The sequence below is a fragment of the Phyllostomus discolor genome, chromosome 12 (genome assembly GCF_004126475.2).
Source record: "Phyllostomus discolor isolate MPI-MPIP mPhyDis1 chromosome 12, mPhyDis1.pri.v3, whole genome shotgun sequence".
Taxonomy (NCBI): Eukaryota; Metazoa; Chordata; class Mammalia; order Chiroptera; family Phyllostomidae; genus Phyllostomus; species Phyllostomus discolor.
This window is the reverse complement of record NC_040914.2, coordinates 2249076-2270571: the sequence shown is the minus strand read 5'-3', so window position 1 is coordinate 2270571 and position 21496 is coordinate 2249076. Positions and strand designations below refer to the sequence as shown.

At 51.4% G+C, this 21496-nt stretch overlaps 2 protein-coding genes across 5 annotated transcripts; both read left to right on the top strand.

Annotated features, from left to right (window-relative positions):
- Window positions 1-805: 805 nt before the first annotated feature.
- On the top strand, window positions 806-2468 carry LOC114511295 (hepcidin antimicrobial peptide). The gene is made up of 3 exons (XM_028529977.2): window positions 806-1115; window positions 2117-2176; window positions 2259-2468. The coding sequence occupies exons 1-3, from the start codon at window positions 1032-1034 to the stop codon at window positions 2361-2363; spliced, it is 249 nt and encodes an 82-aa protein (XP_028385778.1). The 5' UTR covers window positions 806-1031; the 3' UTR covers window positions 2364-2468.
- A 4356-nt stretch (window positions 2469-6824) lies between these two features.
- MAG (myelin associated glycoprotein) lies at window positions 6825-19991 on the top strand. 4 transcript variants are annotated; one of them, XM_036012118.1, is made up of 12 exons: window positions 6825-6901; window positions 8682-8741; window positions 9231-9299; window positions 9471-9839; window positions 11053-11349; window positions 11475-11732; window positions 13122-13382; window positions 16970-17257; window positions 17593-17689; window positions 18406-18505; window positions 18755-18793; window positions 19474-19544. In XM_036012118.1, exons 3-11 carry the CDS (start codon window positions 9254-9256, stop codon window positions 18779-18781), a joined length of 1743 nt encoding a protein of 580 aa, XP_035868011.1. In that variant the 5' UTR covers window positions 6825-6901; window positions 8682-8741; window positions 9231-9253; the 3' UTR covers window positions 18782-18793; window positions 19474-19544. The 4 variants fall into 4 exon arrangements, with proteins under 4 accessions (XP_035868011.1, XP_028385502.1, XP_028385497.1 ...); XM_028529701.2 differs by lacking the exon at window positions 18755-18793 and having other exon boundaries at window positions 6826-6901; window positions 19474-19991; XM_028529696.2 differs by lacking the exon at window positions 18755-18793 and having other exon boundaries at window positions 6826-6901; window positions 19471-19991.
- The last annotated feature ends 1505 nt before the right edge of the window (window positions 19992-21496 follow it).

The following is a 21496-nucleotide window of genomic DNA, read 5'->3' as shown; positions in this document are numbered from 1 at the left end:
AGGTCTAGTACACCCCACTGTGCCCCCCTGTTTTGGGGAGGCGGGAAAGCCTGATGATCAGAGTCAGTCTGCCTAGTCCGGAATGCCAGCTGTGCCTCTGGCTCTGGCAGTGCCCCAGTCTTCTTCAGTTCCTCTCCCGTCAAGTGAGGAAAACAAGGGTGGGTATGGTGGGCTCCTAAGAGGCAGCGGTGTCTGAGAAGCCAGGTTCTTGGGGATGGGCTGAGGAGGCAGCTAGGGACTCAGTGCAGTGCAAAGTCTGGAATGGGGTAGGGAGGTGCTGCTTTGAGGACAGGTAGTACTGGCTGTGTTAACACATGAGTGACTCGGTACATCTGCTATGGCGTATGAGGTGCAACCACTACTACTACTGGTATCTTTCATGGTCAAAAGTGCACAGGAACATTTTCCAGATATCAGGGCCACATCTTAAGGTTCTAACACTTACAAAAGATCACACACATGCTGTACCGACTCAAACTCCTTCATCTGACTATTGCAGTGTTCCCTACAGACCAGAACTGAAGCTGTGGCAGTTGTGCCAGGCACCCCTGAGGGGCCTGGTAAGAGACAGCCACTCCCCATGTGAATGCGGACGTCAGGGAAGGGTGGGGAGCAAGGACACCTTGCTCCTGCTTATCGACCTGTTCAACCTCTGGGGCAAAAGGGGGAATTTTTTCTGAGGTCAACAAGGTGAGGCAAAAGGGGGAATTTTTTCTGAGGTCAACAAGGTGATGTCGTGTTAGGGAAAGTATTTTCCCAGGGGGCTGGCTAGAGGTGTTGTCTGTGGCCCCATCCACCCCACCCCCTGGACACACCTGCTGGCTGAGGGTGACACAACCCTGTGCCCTGTCACTCTGTTCCCGCTTATCTCCCGCCTTTTTGGCGCCACTACCTTCTGGGAAATGAGTTAGGACAAAGGGGAGGGGGCTTAGCACCCCTGCCTCCCCCAGCGGGCCCCATAAAAGCAACTGTGACAGCCCAGACACCGGAGCGGTCCTAGACCTACAAGCAGGACGGCTAGACACAGCACAATGGCACTGAGCACACGGATCCAGGCTGCCTGTCTCCTGCTCCTTCTCCTGGCCAGCCTTACCAGTGCCTCAGTTCTGCACCAGGTGAGGAGAGCCCACAGGGCTTGGGCCCAGCAGGCAGCTAGGACTGGAGAGTCAGGCCCTGGGAGGGGACTGCTGAGGGCAGCTGGAGACCCACAGGACTGGGCAGGGTGCAAGGGAGGCAAAGAGGGGATGGACAGCTGCTTAAAGTACAGAAATAGGGACCAGTAGCAGGGACTGGGGCCCTGAACTAATTCCACAGTTACTCATTGAGCACCTACTCTGTGTAAAGTCCTGTGCTAGACAGTGGGGGTCAAGCAGTGAACAAGGTAGATGGGAGATAATTTCTTATCATGGTGCTTAAAATCTGGTCAGAATCAGTCAAAAAACAAAACATAAGGTCATGGTGTTTAGTAAATGCTATTCACAAACAACGTAAGAGATTGTAACAGAGTGTCCCTGGTGGGGGGACTTCAGGTGGAATCAGGAGCTGGCAGTGAAGCAGGAGTGTTTTGTGAGAAAATGTTACTTGACCTATGACTTGGATGTTAAAAGAAGGGAGGACAAGCAAAGACCCGAGACGGGGGCAAGTATGGTGTGCTTGATGGTCAGAGGCTTTAGGAAGTGGAGGTGATGGTGCTTGGAGATGAGATTGAGGGATGGATACACCAAGTCTTATGGGCAATCAGGCAAACTATTTTCCTCCAAGTGCAGGATCTTAGAGCCCTGTAGGCTTTTCTAATGGGTAAAGCCACAATCTGACTGATGCTGCAAGGGGCCCAGATTGGAGGTGCAAGATGCAGGGAGACTTGTTACAGGTGAGGGCTGGCATCCAGGCCAGGGAGGGTGATGTCCCGAAGAAGAGCAGTGGCTGTGGAAAGAGCAGGAGACTTGGGTGGTTTATAGGAAGGAGATCGTCTGTGGGAAGGTGAGAAAAGGCCAGAAAGCAAGACTTCTATCTGAGCACCAGACACAGCCCCTAGGGAAGGAATTGGTTGGCGGGGCCAAAGCTGAGCGCTCTGCTGGGCTCCCTGCCATCTGCAATACCACTTCTGCTTTCACAGACAAAAGAGCTTGCAGACCTCCAGACTCAGGACACAGCTAGAGCCTCTGCTGGCTTGACGGTGAGAACACCTGGACCTCCCTTTGGAGCCTCCACAGCCTCCCCTGGACCCACACCCACTCACTCTCCCTTTCTTCCCACAGACTGGGCTCCAGAGGCTGAGGAGGCGAGACACCCACTTCCCCATCTGCATCTTCTGTTGTGGTTGCTGCCATAAATCAAAGTGTGGGATCTGCTGCAAGACGTAGAGCCTCCTGGCCCTCCTCTCCCTCCCTTATTTATTCCTGTCACCCTCCAACACTTGGTGAATGGTCTCGGAATAAAATGGCTGGTTCTAGCTTTTGTTTTCCAAACCAGAGTGTCTGTTGCCCTTTCTCCCTGCCAAAGGCCTGTGCCAGAGGCTTGTTCTGGCCACTGTTTGGTAAGGGCCAGTACTTGGTGGGATGTGTGGGGTTGCAAGGAAGTTTGGTGAAGGAAATTTGTTATCTGCTCTTCCCCTTCTTTAAGCCACACTTCATAAGACCTAGCATTTTTGTTGCCATAGCAGGGAATAAAAACTAGACAAACTTTCTTTTTCTTAAAGTCTTGAAATGGGTGACACACTCAAACGCCTAGCAGGGGTTCTCAAAGTTAGGTCTGGGGCTCCCACTAGGGCTCCACAGGCGAATGCGACTAAGATATTACTTATCTCTTTAACTGTCACTCTCACTCGAGTGTACAATGGGGTTTTCCTGAAGCCCTGTGACACATGAGGACATTATTACTCTGATGGCTAATGGACTGGCTTGTGCTTTAAAAATTTCCCAACTTAAATTTCTAATATGTTAAGCAACTATATGTATAACCCACTTAAATGAAATTCTTTTTGAGTCCTCAATAATTTTGCAGAAGTGGTCCTTGAAACCAAAAAGTTTGAGAACATTGGCCTTCCACACAGATGCATGAATGAGTGAAGTGTGGATTTGATTCAGAGCATCTTAGGTTGTAATCTCCCAATAAGAACACACTTTGCAAGTGAAACACATAAGAGAATATTGTTCACCTCCATAAGGAATGGAGTCCCTCCCATTCTTAAAAACTGCATTCCTCTATTTATCTGACTTCCGATTTTGATAGAAACAAAGATGCAATTCACTGTTTTCTTAGCTCATGAGAAAACATCAGCAGTAGTGTGATAAGAAAGGGCCTTGGCCATCTGGCCTCACTGTTGTCTGTGGAAGGGCAGTGGGAGGCCTGGATCCCATCTAAGAGGGCTCCCAGTAATGGTCGCCATGCTCAAAGGCAGGCGGAACACAGCTACAGCTTCTTTTCAAGAGAGGTGGCAATCCTTATTTCATGTGAAATTTCCTGATTTTTTAAAATTTTGGCAACTGATAAAAGGAATTTGACTTTTTCAAGTCAACACTCTGTGAGCCAAACTTAACCCAACTGGGAGCTGGTTAAGTCTGGTAACCCACAAACTTCTGCCTTCTGCCTTGGAAGCCATGAGAGGCTCATCCTCTGAGAGAGGGTTGCCTGAACTGAGACTGCGACTGAGGGGCAGGGAGAGGAAGGCAAGCTGGAGATCCTGGCCTTCCATTGGCTGTGGAACCCCACAGGCATCCTCTCCTGGCTCTGAAACACCACCTCCATGTGTAGAGAAGGACAAAGTGCCTCTATAGTTCTCAGGTGATGGTGCTGTTGAACTGCTCTGCCAAGAATGAGTGTGAAAGGGGTTTTGGAAACTTGTCAAATCCTTCATCGATGTAAAGGACCAGTATTGATGGGAAGGTAGGGGACTCTCAGATCCCCTCAATAAGCACCTGGGAGGTGGGAAACCTGAAATTACTAAGTACATTGAATGACACTGAGTACTCCTGGCTCATTTTACCAAGTTCTCCAGGTGGTCCTAGAGATGAGAGCCAGAGGTACTCAATCTCCAGTGTGCACCCAAACCTCCTGCAGGGCCTGGTGAAGTGCAGATTGCTGGAGTTCCAGAGGGTAGAGGTGGGGCCCTAGAACTTGCATTTCTAACCTGCTCCCAGGCTGGCCTGGGGGCTGTACTTGGAGGACTCCTGGTACAAAGCTGCCAAGTCTGGCTGAGGGCAGCAAGTGCCCCTGAGTTGGACCAAGCACCAGCTCCCACTCGAGAGCATTAAACAAGTGGGCCTGAGGGCTTGATTCTGCCCTAAAATGAGTTTTGCTTGGTCTGCACAATATTTTAGATAAAATTGGGCTACTACCTAAAAAGCAAGGTATCTCACATAAAAATCTGAACTTCTGATTTTATGGGTTGAACTGTGTCCCCCTCCTCCAAATTTATAAGTTGGAGTTTTAAATCCCAGTACCTCAGATTGTGACCTTATTTGGAGAAAGGGTCTTTAGAGAGACAATCAATTTAAAATGAGGCCCTTAGGGTGGGTTCTAATCTAATAGGACTGGTGTCCTTTTAAAAAGGGGAAATTTGGACACAGAGACCCTCACACAGGGAGAACACCATACCAACGTGAAGACAGCCATCTACGAGCCAAGGGGAGAGGCCCCCAGGAAAGGAATAGGCCCATTTCTCACAGCCCTCGGAGGAACCAAATGCCAACATGTTGTGACCTCAGACGTCTATTCTCCAGCCCCTTGAGATAATAAACTGTTTTTTGAGCCATTCGGTTTGTGGTACCTTGTCATAGTAACCCTAGCAGACTAACAGCCCTGCCCTGTCTGGAAGGATCAGCTGAGCTGGCAGTGCCGGAAGCTGGATGAGAGTGGACCCTCTCGAGGTAGGCAGGAACGTGCTCTCCAGCCCCTGAGGCCGCCTGTGCTCTAGATTGTAGTTTTCAGACTTCGGAGATAGTAGCCAGTGCTGTCTGTGCGACTCACTCTCCTGTGCATGCTTCTCCCAGGGACAGCCTTCAGTTCACACCCAGAAAGGAGCTGTACCCCCAAAACTGCACAGACACATGAGCCCAAGGGGGTTGGTACTGACACTGAAGGCTGTAACAATATGAGTACCCCAGGATCATGGTGTCCTCCCCTATACCCAGGCACCAGGCCCCTCTCTTCTCCAGGACCCAGGCATTCAAGCCCCACCCCACTCTCAATGGGCCTTTGTTCCTGACTGGGAAAGGCACGGGCAGAGTCTGACATCATGAAGCCTGAGGTGGGGATGGGACTCTCTCCCCCCTCCACCCAGCCTTCTCTGACTCCTCAATTCCCTGTCGAGGGATTTCCCACCCCTCACCACCACCCCATCCACCCAGGTTTTTTCTTGGGAGAAAGAACACTCCCTCCCTCCCTCCCCACTGCTCTGGCCTAAAGGGAGTCAGAAAATGCCCCAGTATGGCTGAGCAGCTCATGGTCAAGCCACCACTACACTTACCAAACCACTGCCAGCTCCTGGCCACCACTTTGCAAAGATCATGACCAATAGGAGGGGCTGTGGTGGCAGGAGGATCACTGTGGAATCTGCCCACAGAGGGTCCCCACCCAGCTCAGAGTCAGCACAGCCCTCACTGAGCTCTGGGCACAGGCTCTGCTCTAAGGGACACAATGAATAAGACAGACAGACAGAAACGCCTCTGGGTGCTCTTGGCTAGTAGAGAAGGAGCTCATTGACAGTGCAGGTGGGCAGACATGTTGAGGGCTGTGGGCAGACAGGGTCACATTTAAACGGGAGGGCTTTGCCCTGGCTAGGTGGCTCAGTTGGCTGAGCATCATCCCATGCACCAAAAGTTTGAGAGTTTGATCCCTGGACAGGGCACATATCTAGATTTCAGTTTCGATCCCTGGTCACGAAGTGTACAAGGGGCAACCAATTGATGTTTCTCTCTCATATCAATATTTCTCTCTCTTTCTCTCTCTCCTTTCCTTCCTTTCTTTCTACATATCCTCAGGTGAGGATTAAAAATAATAAATAAATAAACACATACATACATACATAAAACAGCTTTGGCTTGGTGAGAAGGCAGGCAGGCTTCAGGAGGAAATGGCATCCACTCAGGGAGTTTTGTTTTGGGCAGAGTGCAGGTGGGGTGAGGTAGGGGAGCTTCCCAAGAGGAAGGAACATGTGCAAAGGCCTCCAGTCAGAAGGTGCCACAGGGGATTAGATGGGCACGTTTGTGCATCCGCTCTGCATTTTTGAAGCTTAACTGTGCCAGGAGCTGTTCTACAACAGGATAGATTGGCAATAAGCAGGCAAAACCCTTACCCTTCTGAAGGTCATGCTGTTATGAAAATGGACAGTCAATACCTAAGGTCATTTCTAATGACAAGAAGAGCCTAGAAGAAAATAGACCAGATGCAAGCACCAAACGTGACCTAGGGAAATGACTGTAAGCGAGGGTGGAGGTGACACTGAAGCCTCCTCCTCCCACCCACACCAGCCTCTGTTGCCTCTCGTGACCAGGGTTATATACCTATCACTGTCACTGAGATTCCCTGAATGCTGAGGACAATGCCTTCTGTTTCTCAGTCTGAGATGTTCAGAGATATTAGAATGCCCTCCCAAGGACTCAGAACCAGGGTGTACAGCGATGGAGGATGGAGGGGAACAAGTGAGGCAGCGCCCCCCCCCCCACTCCAGGAAGGAGCTAGTAGAACCCAGGCATCAGGCTGCTTAGTTGAGCGGTGATGACAAGGGCCCCTTTGTGCCCCCCTCCCCCTGGAGGACAGGGAGGAGCTGGGCCCTGGAGGCAGGCGGCCCCTGGCACCCGGGGGGAGGGGAGGGGCCAGCAAGAAGGGGCCTAGACCCTGGGAGGCAAGGGGACTGTGAGCAGGGCTGAGGAGCAGAGGGTGCAGACACAGGAGCATCCTGGTGAGTACACAACAGCCAAGAGGGGCCAGCGACGGTGGGAACCGAGGGACAGGACTGAGAGGGTGGAGCAGGGGCACTCGAAGCATGTGCAGACTGAGGATGGTTGCTGTGAACTGCCACTAATTTAGGATGTTGCAGTGCGGGGAGGTGTTCTTTAGGACTTTGGAATGAGCTGAGACCATGGCAGGACAGTGACAGTCTTTTGGGAAGAAACTTCAGAGAGAGAACCAAGGGCCCTCCTCAGCACCCCTTGTGGTGGAGGTTATTTGGAAACAGCTGCTCTAGGGTTTCCAAGTTTGGGGCAGATGTGGTGAAAGCAGCCTGGGGTGGGGTGAAGATGGACTGATGCTCAGGTGATTAGATACCAGCATCTTGCCCTCTGAGAAGGGGTGGGGCAGTGGGTTGTGAGTGAGCAAGTTGCAGCAACTGGGATCACAACAAGGTGTGTGTGTGTGTGTGTGTGTGCGCACCTCTCCTGGGTGGGTCTTAATTTATATCAGTGTTTGTCGACCTTTTTTTCATTACACCCCACTAAGGAAATATTTAGACCTGTTTTTCCTAAATCCCACTTCCCCTATGAATCTCACTACTATAGATAGGCTGTGTGTATGTATGTTTGTGTACTGAGACCCTGGAGAGAGTCACAAATCACTTGCAAAATTGACTTTTCTTGCCCCCACCCCAAAAACCAGTGTTCATCCCCATTAAGAATGTTTGGTCTACGTGATTGTTTCACATGTCTGCTCAGGCCCTGCATCTGTCTCCTGCACCTTCCCATCACAGGTGCAAGGGTGGTGTGAGCCCTGTGTCCATCAGCATGTATCTGGGCGGGTCTGTCCTCAGCTACTCTTTGGTGTGGGTGTACAAGTCGGAGTGTCTTTGTGAGCATGGCATGGAGGCAGGGCCACGTGCATGCCTGAATGCTGTGCCCACGTCAGTGCAGGTGTGAGGTGGGCGGGAGGAAGGCAGTGAGTGTGTGCTTCTATGACTGTGGGCACCGGGGTTACAGTGCCTGTTTGTGTGTGCAGGGTCCTGATCAGGTACCTGCATGAGTCTCTATCGCACAAGTCTGCTCCTCCAGCTGTGTATAGATCTATCATACTTCATAGCAGCATTTGCATGTGACTGACTGTGTATGCATTTGTGTCTGTGGGAAGAGGGTGGTGAAGGCTACTTGGAAACCCTGGGTCCCATTCTGAGGGGGCCCACAGAGCAGCCAGAAGCCAGGGTCTCCCTACCTCCCAACTGCTGATCCTTCCTGGCCCCATATAGAGCCCAGCTAGTAGTGACGACTTTTCTCCCACCCCACCTACTACCCCAGGAGTCCTCCAAGAGGCAGCACCCTCCCCCTGAGGGAACAGGGCTCTTTTGTGCTGGGCACTGGTCTCTGCTGAGGGTGGAGACAGCAGGGGCTGTCTGTGGGGTGGGAGCAGGCGGCAGGAATTCACACGGCATGTTGGGAATGTTGATGCTGTGAAACCCAGTCATTGATGGCACTGGGTCCCTGCCTGCCACCCCCAGGCCTCACCCCGCTCACCACATCCTCACCCCCCACCAAGTGCTCTGTCACTCCCCTTTCCTTTCCCACAGTTGTCCATGGCAGTTTTAGGGGGAGGTATGGGGGGCGTTGATCCCATGTAGAGTAGCTCCCAGGCTGTGGGAGGGTCCCAAACATCCATGTGGCCTTACAACAGGCCATAACTCATAGCAGATGCTGAAAGAGAGGGACAGTAGGTGCTCAGGCCTCCAACCTCTTGTACTTGCCTGACTCTTGTTCCAGGGTCACTGGCCAACATCTTCAAGTGGGACCAGAAGACGTTCCCAACTCAGGGAGACTGGGGTAAGGGGCAGTGTTTCTTCCTCCTGGCTCCCTCTTCTTCCTGCTGCTGGTTCAGCTTTGGCTCTGTCCTTACTTCTGGGGACCCCTAGGGGCACAATGGTAATGAAGATCATTGTCAGCATATTACAACCACACAGAGTCAGGACAGTTGGGTGGTTAAGTCTGCAAACCTGGAGCCAGGTAGATAGAGCTTGAATCCTAGTTGTCATTTACCAGCTGTGTGACCATGAACAAGTTACTTAACCTCTCTGGGCCTCAGCCATAAAATGAGGATAATAATTGTACCTACCTCAAGGAGATGAAATGAATTAACACAGCAGAGCAAAGCACTGAGAAATGGTGCATGGTGAATGCCACATAAATGTTTGTAATTATAAGTATTAATAGCAGCAACACCTACCATCTGAACAAGCCTCCTCCTGAAGCCTTAATTAGAAGCACCCCTTTTCCCTTCTCCTAGCCCTTAACCCCCTCCTCTTCCTTCTCCAGCTGTCACTCACCTGCTGTACAAAATGATATTCCTCACAACACTGCCCCTGTTTTGGATTATGATTGCAGGTAATGGCTGGGGGTGGGGGTGGCTGGAGATCGGGGTCTTGGCCCTAAGCAGGCTGGGGTTGTTTCTGTAGGTCCCCAGACCCCTCAGACTGTGACAAGGTGATGGGAGCGGGGAAGGGGTGATTCAGTCAGGACCTGGCCCTTGGCCTGAGCGGTCCTGTTCACCCGCAGCCTCTCGAGGTGGTCACTGGGGTGCCTGGATGCCATCGTCCATCTCGGCCTTCGAGGGCACATGCGTCTCCATCCCCTGCCGCTTCGACTTCCCTGATGAACTGCGGCCTGCCATTGTGCACGGTGTCTGGTACTTCAATAGCCCCTACCCAAAAAACTACCCCCCAGTGGTCTTCAAGTCCCGCACCCAAGTTGTCCATGAAAGCTTCCAGGGCCGCAGCCGCCTCCTGGGGGACCTGGGCCTGCGCAACTGCACCCTCCTGCTCAGCAACCTCAGCCCTGAGCTCGGCGGCAAGTACTACTTCCGCGGGGACTTAGGGGGCTACAACCAGTACACCTTCTCTGAGCACAGCGTCCTGGACATCATCAGTGAGTCCCCCAGAGGCTGCACAAGCAGCGGGGCAGGGGTATCCCTGGGGCAGGCAGGAGTGCAGCAGGAAGTCCTCCCAAGCACCGCTCCAGGGAGGTCTCTCCAGCCAAGATCCAGGGACTTGTTTGTTAGGCTGACAGGTGCAAAGCCCAGTGCCCACAGGAACTAGGCAGATGGCAAAAACTAACAAAGTGGGGCCCCGAACAGTCTTGCTGCCCTCAGAGAGAAAGGAGTGCTCTTACTCTTCTAGAAACACCTGGGGAAAAGGCAATGGGGCTCAGGGGGTTATGGGTAAAACTTCTTGATCCCTGTGTTTGCTGGGCAGCTGTGCACAAGTTACTTAAATTTTCTGAGCCTTGGTTCCCTCTTCTGTAAAATGGGGATAAGAGCAACATTTAAAGCTCAGTGAATGAATGGTTATCAAGTGCTCAGGCACATAGCAAGCCTGGCACATGGGATCCAGCTCCGCTAACTGGTGCTCAGCGAGAATGCAGAGCCACTGCTACTAGGCAATTTCTTCCGAATTTTCAAAAGAAACTGGACTTTCCCTGTGATCTCCTAATTCCTAAACATTAGCTGCTGATTCAGATATATATATTTTTTTTAATTCCTAAATTTAGGCCAAATAAAATGCAGGTCTGGGCCAAATTTGACAATCAGAGTAGGGCTAAGTGCTCGATTTCGGGCATTTCTACTGCCTAGTTTCTGAGAAGCTTACTACCTGGAGGTCTTAGATTTAGGCTGCCCATCAGCATCCAGTCTACGAGGAGCCAGATTGCAACCCTGATCCTGATGCAGAAAGAGACTCCTCCCCACACACACATGTGCACACGTGCCTGCCCCTGACACTGTTGGAAGTAAACCAAAACAAACATGGGGAGGAGGCAGGGCTCACAAGGACTATGCTGTAGTGTGAGACACACAGACAATGAAGACACAGTGACGACAGGGTCTGAAGCTCAGCTTTACCAGCTGTGGCCTTAGTGTCCTGCCAGCATGGCTGGAAGGCCTGGCAAGCTCAGCACTTGTAAAGTGCTCAGACCCATACATGTTCATTACTGTCCATTATCTGTGGTTGGATCTGTGCAGGGCTTCTGGGTGAAGGTTTTAGGGATTTCTGTTTCCAAGGGGAGGGGACCAGGTACCAGGATTGGACTTGGGCAAAGTGGGGGTGTCTGCTTCCTCAATCCTCCTTCTCCCCACCTCACGTAGACACCCCCAACATCGTGGTCCCCCCAGAGGTGGTGGCAGGCACGGAAGTGGAGGTCAGCTGCATGGTGCCTGACAACTGCCCGGAGCTGCGCCCAGAGCTGAGCTGGCTGGGCCACGATGGGCTGGGGGAGCCCACAGTTCTGGGTCGGCTGCGCGAGGATGAGGGCACCTGGGTGCAGGTGTCCCTGCTGCACTTCGTGCCCACTAGAGAGGCCAACGGCCACCGGCTGGGCTGCCAGGCCTCCTTCCCCAACACCACCTTGCAGTTCGAGGGCTACGCCAGTCTGGACGTCAAGTGTGAGCTTGGGTGCGGGCCTGGTGGCGGGGGGGGGGGGGGGGGGGGGGGGGGGGGACGGGGAGGTGCGGGGCTCGGGAGGGCATGTGGCACATGCTGGCTGACCCCGCTGTGTCGCGGGCCTCAGACCCGCCCGTGATTGTGGAGATGAACTCCTCGGTGGAGGCCATCGAGGGCTCCCACGTCAGCCTGCTCTGTGGGGCTGACAGCAATCCGCTGCCGCTGCTGACCTGGATGCGGGATGGCACGGTGCTCCAGGAGGCAGTGGCCGAGAGCCTGTTCCTGGAGCTAGAAGAGGTGACCCCTGGGGAGGATGGCATCTACGCCTGCCTAGCAGAGAACGCCTACGGCCAGGACAACCGCACCGTGGGGCTCAGCGTCATGTGTGAGTGGCCGCCCTGTGCGCACACTCGCCTGGCACTGGTGCTGCTGAGCACAGATTAAGGGGGGAAGGGGCCTCACTCAGGGCCAGGCAGGTCGGGGTGGGGCGGGGCTGGCCCAGGGCGGGGTCAGGAACAGAATGGTGGTGGAGGTGAAGATGGAGAAAAGGGCTGTGGGTCAAGGCATTTCTTCATTCTTTGCACAAATATCTAATGAACACCTACTCTGCACCACTTTCATCCCCAGAACAGGAGTAGAAGACAGATGAAGTCTGTCACCTGAGAAAAATGGTTATGTTCAGTTTCCTGGGGCAGCCCTGCCTGACCTAGTAGTAGATCTGGGCCTGGCCCTGGAATCTGCATTTTAAAATGAGCCCCAATGCAGTTTTAATGGGAGGGTTGGAGGAACCCCAGGCCTCACCCAGTCCCTTGTGCACACCAGTATGTTATGGGGGCCTGGAGGAGAGGGCTAGTCAGACAGGATTCTTAGTTGGGAGCCCAGAAGAGGTCATTCATTCATTTATTCATTCACAAATGCTTATTGGGGCAAAATGCCAGGGCTGGGGATAATAATAATGACAGCTACAGCCCACATTTGCTCAGCACTTTCTGACTGCTTTACACAAATGTTCTTCCCCTAGGCATCCCAGAGGTTGGCTCCTTCTACCTCTTGCTACTCTCACTGAAACCTTTCTTCACTATCCTAGCTAAAACTGTAACTACCCTGATTTCCCATCCCTCCCTTCATTTTTCTCCAAAGCACTTATGCCCAGTTTGCCAATGATATATTTTATTTACTTACACAACATCCACTCACATTGGCAGGGATCTTTGTCTACCTCATTCAGGCTGCAACAGTGCCTGTCACTTAGTGACAGTGACCCCTATGAAGTTGGGACTATTATTATCATTTTTAAATCCTCACCCAAGGAAACATTTATTGATTTTAGAGAGAGAGGAAGGGGGGGAGAGAAAAAGGGAAACTTCAGTGTGAGAGAAACATCGATTGGTTGCCTCCCATATGTGCCCCAACGAGGGATCAAAGTTGCAACCTTCTGTTGTATGGGATGATGCTCCAACCCACTGAGCCACCTGGCCAGAGCAAGTTGGGACCATTATTAAGCCCATTTCCTACATAAAAAATGAGGCCCAGAGAAGTTAAGACCTGGGCCCACACACAGCTGGAAAGGGCAGGGCCCAGTTTCAAACACAAGCATTCTGGCTGCAGAGTCCCTGCTCTTGTAAACAGGACAGCCAGGACTGGGGTTACCTGAGTCATCCTGAGCTGGTGTGCTTGGGTTGGGGTGTCTGGGGCCACATTTAGGGGATGGGAGTTGGCTGGCAGAAGAGGTACTTTCTGGCTTCTGATTATCCGTCCCTTGTTCTGCCCCCAGATGCACCCTGGAAGCCAACAGTGAATGGGACAGTGGTGGCTGTGGAGGGAGAGACAGTCTCCATCTTGTGCTCCACACAAAGCAACCCAGATCCTATTCTCACCATCTTCAAAGAGAAGCAGATCCTGGCCACAGTCATCTACGAGAGTGAGCTGCAGTTGGAGCTGCCTGCTGTCACACCTGAGGATGATGGAGAGTACTGGTGTGTAGCTGAGAACCAGTATGGCCAGAGAGCCACTGCCTTCAACCTATCTGTAGAGTGTAAGTACTTCCCTTTCTTTCCCCTTCTCCTGCCGAGAGTTGGCAGCACTTGTGTCTCCCCTCCAGCCTGAGGTAGATGTTTCAATGGGGGACATTTGGGTAACTGGATGTACCCACATATCCCAAACGAGGGTTAGCTTTGCACCAGCAGACAAGGATGGGGAAGGCAGGAAAGCAGAATCCACAGCAAGAAAATACAAGTTCTATCTGAGAACAGTGTCTCCACATCCCAGAGTGTGCTTTTAACCAGGGAGATTCTGGATCCTTGTAAACAGGACAGCCAGGCCTGGGGTTACCTGAGCCATCTTGAGCTGGTGTGATATGGCCACTGTCCCTTTACATTAACTAAAATAATAACCATGACATCTAACCCCTGTGGAACATTGCTTGTACCAGGCACTGTTGGAAACTCTGTATAAGGACCCACTTATTTCATCCTCATGACCATCCATACGTGGGAGGTTCTATCGTTGTCCTTAGTTTCCAGAGAAGGAAGTTGAGGTCCTGAGAGGTTATGCTACTTGACTAAGGTCACACAGCTAGAAAACAGCAGAAGTTAAGATTAACATCCAGGCAGTCTGGTCCCACTCTTCTGTACTGCCCCAAATTGACTTCTTCCTGCATTATTACATCAAAATATAGTCAGAGGTCAAGCAGTTATATGCACAAAGGGCTGTGTGCTCAGTGAGAGGTGGAGGACAGGACCAAAGGGATGCCAAGCTGATTAAGAGTATAGCCAGAGAGATGAGATGATGCAATATGAAAAGCTAACTATTATGGAAATAAAACTCATTATTCCATTGCCAGCTGGTGCCTCTCCTGACCTCTTCTCTATGGATAACACCACCCCACCCCCGCCCCTGGCCACCATTCTGGGTTGTAGCTCCCAAGTCACAGGTTTGAGTCCCCCTCCTCCAGCAACTCCCTCTGGAATGTCACCTCCATATTTCCATTGCTCCTATTTCCTCCTCAGCTCTGACCTGACCTCTGGCACTAGTCTCCAAACTTCACTACTCCCAGTCTCAATTACTCCACTTACAATGGTCCCTACCACACAAGTTTGCCAGAAGATACTGAGCACAGTCCATATTCAATATTTGCATGTATGGTGATAACCAGTACATAGTAGCTATAGATTATTCCTGGAGTGCTATCTTCCAGGGCAATGCCATGGTTGTCTACTCCTTCGGTAACCTTTCAATCTTTGGCCACATTCCTTCCGGTCTTTGGTCACTCACAGCATCCAGTGTGATCACTGCATGTGGGTTGTGCCATACTCTGTCTTCTCCATATGCACCCTTCTGGGCCCTGCTTCCCTCTTCTGCTCTACCCTTTTCCCTGTCATACCTCAAGCCAGTGGTCCTTAAGTTTAAGACTCAGAACCCTCTGAGAACCTGATGGCAGCCACTGAACATACACATAAACCATCTCATGTACATTGTCACCACAGACCCGACCCCCTCTCCCCCGCATAATAAAAGTGGTGGCAGCAAATGGGCATTAAGGACCTCCTCTGGGTCATGATTACATCCTCTACAGATGTTATTTTGCTAAGCCGTTCTGATGGCCCTGTGAAGCAGGTGTGTATTATCATTAATCCTTAACTAAGGAGAAATGAAGGTCACTTGGGGTGACACATCTAGTGTCAGTTAGGGCTTCATAGGTCTCACAGGTTGCTTTCGAAGCTTCGAAGAGGCTAAGCATGTGCAGGCAGAATGCCAGTGTTCCAGCAGTATCTAGGGCAGACACTGTCACAGGATCATCAGCAGTGCAATCTTGAATAAAAGGGTTTTTTAAAATTTTCATTGCTGTGAGTTCAGGTTTGTTGTTATTGATTTGCTCTGCATTGTGTTAATTCAGTAACACTACAGCAAGCATGGTGCATGCTTGGTGCAAGCATGGTGCAATGCCTAAACAGAATTGGGGTATATATCTTTTAATTTATTAGACTTAGATACATGTATGCATTGAGGTTCCAATTAGAATCATCTCTCTTGCGAATACATCTGATCATGTGACTCTTGGCCCATCACTCTCACTTGCATATTCGTTTTTGTTTGAAATTGAGAATAAGTGGGGTTGGTGAGCCAAGGGTCTTTTGCCTGTGTGTAAGTGGGTTTTCGTTAGAACTGAGAACCAGGATTCAGGCTAGAGTGAGCAGAGGGGAGTGCTGGCCTCTCCAGGAAAGAAAGAAAATATAGGTTTTTTTTTTTAAGATTTTATTTATTTAGTTTTAGAGAGAGGGGAAGGGACAGAGAAAGAGGGAGAGAAACATTGATTGGCTACCTCTTACATGCCCCCTACTGGGGACCTGGCCCACAACCCGAGCATGTGCGCTGACTGGGAATCAAACCAGTGACTTTTTGTTTCACAGGCTGGTACTCAATTCACTGAGTCACACTGGCCAGGGCAAGAATATAGTTTTGAAAACAACATTCAAAGTTCTATTGTAATTTCATATTTTGGAAAAGTAAAGAAAATGATCATACCTGTACCATTTAAAAAATATAAATGGCAGCAAAGGAAAGCTGAACCGAATGGTCTTGGGTGGAGGGTGGTGCTTAGTGCTAGTGGCACTGGGGAATACTGTGAGGGCGTGAGGGTCAGAATGCATGACCATCTCTAGGGAGTCAGCAGGGCCATCTGCAGGATGACCTGAAGGGGGCGCCAGCAGAATTCAATAGCCCACCCCACAAGTCTTTGTAGAGCTCTGCTACTTGAAAGGCATATTTTAAGTGTGGGCAACAGAGTGGAGACAGAAAGAGAGCCTGTCTTCATGTAAAAGAGAGACAAGCCATACCAATATATAACACAGGTAGAAATGAGTGCTGGAGAGAAAACCTAGTGGAACAGGGAGTCAAGTTAGTGAAGCAAGAGAGTGTTGGAGTATCTGGGTAGAACCTTCATGGAGTGAGGGAGTGAGAAGGGAAGGTACCTTCAGGGAGTCCTCCAGGCTGAGAGAGAAATACAAATAACTGGGTGGGAAAAAACTCCATAAACGTGAGAAACAGCAGGGAGGCCAGTGTGATTGGAAAGGAATACCCTTTCAGGGCAAGAAAAGGAGATCAGAGAGTGGCTCGTTCCCACAGGGCCTTGTGGATAAAGATAATGAAGTTGGATTTTAGCCTTTGCTGGTGTGGTTCAGTGGACTGAGTGCCAGCCTACAAACCCAAAGTCTGCTTGTTCGATTTCCAGTCAGGGCACATGCCTGGCTTGCAGACCAGTTCCCCAGTTGGGGGCGTGCAAGGGGCAACCAATTGATGTATCTCTTGTACATAGATGTTTCTCTCTCTTTCCCCCTCCCTTCCCTTCTCTCTAAAAATAAATAAATAAAATCTTTAAAAAATTGAAACTGGATTTTATTCTGTGATACAGAGCAATTAGAGGACAGGTTTGAGCAGAGAGTGTCATGATGTGATTTACATTTTACAAGGTGAACTAGGTTAGAAAGGGTACACAGGGATAGTGCAAAAGAGAAAATGCAGATCATTTCTCTGACAGCTTACCACCCTGCTCTTGGCCCTCAGCCAATGAGTCCTGGCTTCTAGTTGTCCACAGCCCACTCAAATCTTGATTTTGTCCCACAGTTGCCCCTGTGATCCTTCTGGAGTCTCACTGTGCAGCAGCCCGAGACACAGTGCAATGCCTGTGTGTGGTGAAATCCAACCCGGAACCTTCTGTGGCCTTTGAGCTGCCCTCACGCAACGTGACGGTGAACGAGACAGAGCGGGAATTCGTGTACTCTGAGCGCAGTGGCCTTCTGCTCACCAGCATTCTCACGCTTCGGGGACAGGCCCAGGCCCCACCACGGGTCATCTGTACCTCCCGAAACCTCTATGGAACCAAGAGCCTGGAGCTGCCCTTCCAGGGAGCCCGTGAGTGGTGTGGCCTGGGGCTGGGAGCCACAGGAACAGAGGGGCTCCTTTTGGATCCAGACTCCTCTCCCCAAAGGCTGATCATCGGCCACTGAGCATGGGTCAGGTTATGCAGGTTGATCAAGTGGTAAAGAGGCCCTTCTGGTCGGTAAGGAGAGGCTGCCACAAGTTTACCTACACTAGACCCTCCCCAGACCCTCCAGACTAGTCAGTCAGTGCAAGGATGTGCCAGCTATTTTTCACTATCACTAATGTCCCCACCCATCTCCTAGGAACCCAGGTGTCTTCACTCCCATCAGCAACCCTGAGGGCACCTGGGTTTTCTGTATTCTCAGACCGTCTGATGTGGGCCAAGATTGGGCCTGTGGGAGCTGTTGTTGCCTTTGCCATCCTAATTGCCATCGTCTGCTACATTACCCAGACACGCAGAAAGTGAGTGCCCCATCAGGGCTGACCTGGGAGTGGGGAGAGGGGCCAAGGGATGGGCAAGGGAGGGCAGCCCTGTGTCGGTGGGGGAGGGTGTATTCTGCTGAGAATGAATGTTCAGCTGGATGGAGGAGAAAGGGGCCCTATGCATGTGCCAGTGTCTGAGCCAAGCACTTTCCACCAACCATTTCCTGTTTCCCCACCTTCTCTGCTATGATCTCCTGCCCTCCAAGAGGTATGATGGGAAAAGCCAGCTTCCCCTGGCTTGCAGCTACAGCAAGTGCCAATGACTACACACATGTGTGGCAACAAAAACCATCCCTGGCCCCAAATCACACCCACCTGCCACAACTGTGCTATTATTATTCTTCCTTGTGGCTCTCTGAAAAATGAATTAATCTCCCTGCTCCACATCTTGGCAGCAAGAGGGACAGACAGACCCAGAGCATATGAAGAGAACCCAGAGAAGCTAGGCTGGGGTCTTGAAAAGCATCAGAGACCAGGAGCTAGGTGGCTCATCCTCAGCCACAAAGCAGGGGAGGGATGGGCAGTGGTGGACAGGAGGAGGTCATTTGAAGAGCCATCTGCCTTGTCCTAGAGAGATGGGTGGGAACAACTCTGGGGTCCCTTGGACCAAACTCCTAAGGTAGATGGGGGTACAGAAATAGAGGGGAATGGGAAGCTTTGGAGTCCCACTTGGGCTGCCATGTCCTGCCCTGCAGAAAGAACGTGACAGAGAGCCCCAGCTTCTCAGCAGGGAACAACCCCCCAGTCCTGTTCAGCAGTGACTCCCGCATCTCTGGGGCACCGGAGAAGTATGAGGTAAGGGCTAGAGGCCTGTGGCTCCAGGCTAGTTGGAGAACCTGGATGTCAGAGGACACTGGGGGCCTGGGAGGCCAAGTGCCAGAGAGGAGGCCAGGCTCCTTAGGAAGGAAAAAGAGGAAGGGCGGAGGGCTGGCTTGGACAGGGGCTAGGAGGAATGCTTAGGCTGAGACTGTGAAGGGGGCTATGGGGCTCAGGCCCAAGAGAAGCCCTCATCTGGGTCTATGACCGCATTTCCTTCTCCAATAGTCCAGAGAGGTCTCTACCCTGGAATGAGCAGCCCAGGAGGTAGGTTTGGGGGACCTCAGTGTGCCTGCCTCTGGGCCTTGGGGCTGTCATCCATGTGTGTATGTCACTGCCAGGAGTCCAGGATGGTCTCCTGTTAAGTCTGCCCTGCCCAGTACTCCTGTCCCATTGCTGCTCCCTTCTGTCTGTCTGTGGCCACTGTTCTATGTGTCTGTCCAAAGGCTCACATGTGTTTGTTTATGGGGGGTGGAAAGCATGAAAGGGAAACCAAAGTCACACTTTCAGGATTGTCAAGATTAAGGGGGGACCACACCAGACCCAAACGTAGGGTAAGGACTTATGGAGCCAAGCGTGTACAAACATTTGGAAAGGTGGGATCCAACCAGGTGGTTTTGCTCTGGGAAGGTGTTAATGGATTGAATTGTGTGCCCCCCAAATTCCCATTTTGAAGAAGCCTTCCTGAACTTGCTGAATTCGTAGGCTGTTATCAGGGTCAGCAATGAGGAGGCTGTTGCGAAGGAGGGTCAGTGTGGGCAAAGGCCCCAGAGTGGGACCTGGGTGGGGACTATGGGGCTGGCTGAGCTGGGGGTACTTGAGAAAAAATGTTCACACAGGGCTTTGAGACATAACTCCAGGGTTGTGATGGTGAAAGCAACTCCAGCCTTCTATATGGAAAAGGCAGAACAGGACTCTTCTAATGGATTGTTTCTCTTCATTAGAAGAGTGAGAGGCGCCTGGGATTGGAGAGGAGGCTTCTGGGCCTTCGTGGGGAGCGCCCAGAGCTGGACCTGAGCTTTCCTCACTCAGACCTGGGAAAACGACCAACGAAGGACAGCTATACCCTGACAGAGGAGTTGGCCGAGTATGCTGAAATCCGTGTCAAGTGAGGGAGCTGGGGGCAGCCTGTTGGCAACCACCCCTTCAGGACCCTCACTGGCCCCCACTGGTTGCAGGCTCCCTTCCTTCCAAAAGTAGTGAGCGCTGGGGCAGGAAAAGGATGGGGCAGGTGACAGTGAGGTGCTGGGGGCCTGGCCTCCCCCTCCTTCCCAGCTACCCCACACCCTGCCAGCACCTCACCTTCACAGTGTGGCTCCCCTCTAACCTCCTTTAACCTCATCTGTCTGGAGGGGAGTTTCGTCTGTTTGTGTTATTTATTGCTATCTCCTACCTGGTCTTCTCCCCCACACCTGGCCCCAGGGTCTGTACTGAAGGGACATGAAATAAATGCCCCAAAGCCAAATACCTGTGTAGATCCTGATGATTTCTGACCTGTCCTTGGGGAAGCCTTTCATCTCCCTCCTTGCCTTCTGTTGGGACCTGTTCAGAGGCAAGGCCCAGGGATTCCAGCCCTGAGCCCAGGCCAACTGCCAATAAGTTGTTCCTACTCTGAGCTGTGGGCAGGATCTGGCCCACAGAATGTCTTATTTGACTTGTGGTTGATTTCACATAACAACAGTCATTCCTCCTTTCATCACAGAGTGACTGACAATATTCAGCTCACACTTGGCCACAGCTGTGACTCACTGAAAGAGAAGATAGCTGCCGCTTCTGAAGTGGCACAGGCTCCCTATTTGCCCCTAAGTGCCACAGTCCCCACCATTCCCTGTGTTGTCCCACATCTGGCTGGCTTCACTCATGCACTGACATGTCTTCCTATGCCCTGTAGGTCAGTGAGATCCCAGGTCTCAATGTTTCATGAACCTGTGTTGGTTTGCCTACTATCCCTCACATTCATGCTGTATTTTGCAACTTTTGTCTTCAAACTTTACTCCATTTTGGTTCAAACAACATTACTTAGGTACTAGCTGTATGTTGAACCCCTTCAGGAGACTCAGGCTATCCTGGGAAGAGACCCACCAGGGCAACCCTTTGAAGATGATAACACTGGGGCTAAGAGAAGCTAGGTGATTTTTGCAGGGTCTCAGAGTTAGGAAATGGTGTGGCCAGGCTCTGGACCCAGTTCTTCTTTTTCTGTAATACCTGTCAGGAATTTAGGGAGGGCCAGACCCTGTGCACCAGAATAGTGCCATGCCCTCACAGGAGTTTTATTAGCCTCATGGTTATAAAGATGCCTTCTCTCCCAACTTAATGGTGGCCCTTCCTTGTCCAATTTGAACTTTGCAAAATTGTCAGCTGATTCTGGCCAGCCTGGGCCCATGGTTAAGACAGTCTTGGAAGGCTCTCAAGAAGGAATGAATAGATTCATGGAGAAGACTGAATTGTGTGGCTCTAGGATGGGGTCCATTTTCCCCACATACACCTAAATGGTACCACTTCCCTGTGCAGAGACTTTCTTTCACATGGCTAAATCTTGGGTTTTTGGGGCTTGATGAACTCTGCTGATCTCATTCTGATGACTCCCTAGACCCTACCTAACCACAAAGGTCCACAGGCCCCTGGCAGGTGGTGGTTGGCCTTGGTGTATCCTGAGACTTTTGCTGAGTGGCCTCAGACCCTGATTTAGTGCTGAGTTTGAATCTGTATGAACCTGGTGAGCTCCCTTGTGAACACCACTAGACCCTACCTGGTGACTCACTGAGAACCTACTTCATGCAACTCATGTGTTGCCAGAGGCTCTTTCAGTGACTGAGCTTAACAAGCAGCTAGCAGGCAGAGGCAGATCTTGGACCTCTGATATCTTGGGTCCTTTGCTGACAAGCTTGATGCTAATGGGAGCTGGTCTTAGTATGCAGCTTGCACACACCCTCCATGTGCACCCAGATCAAGCAGGAGCAGCCACAAACT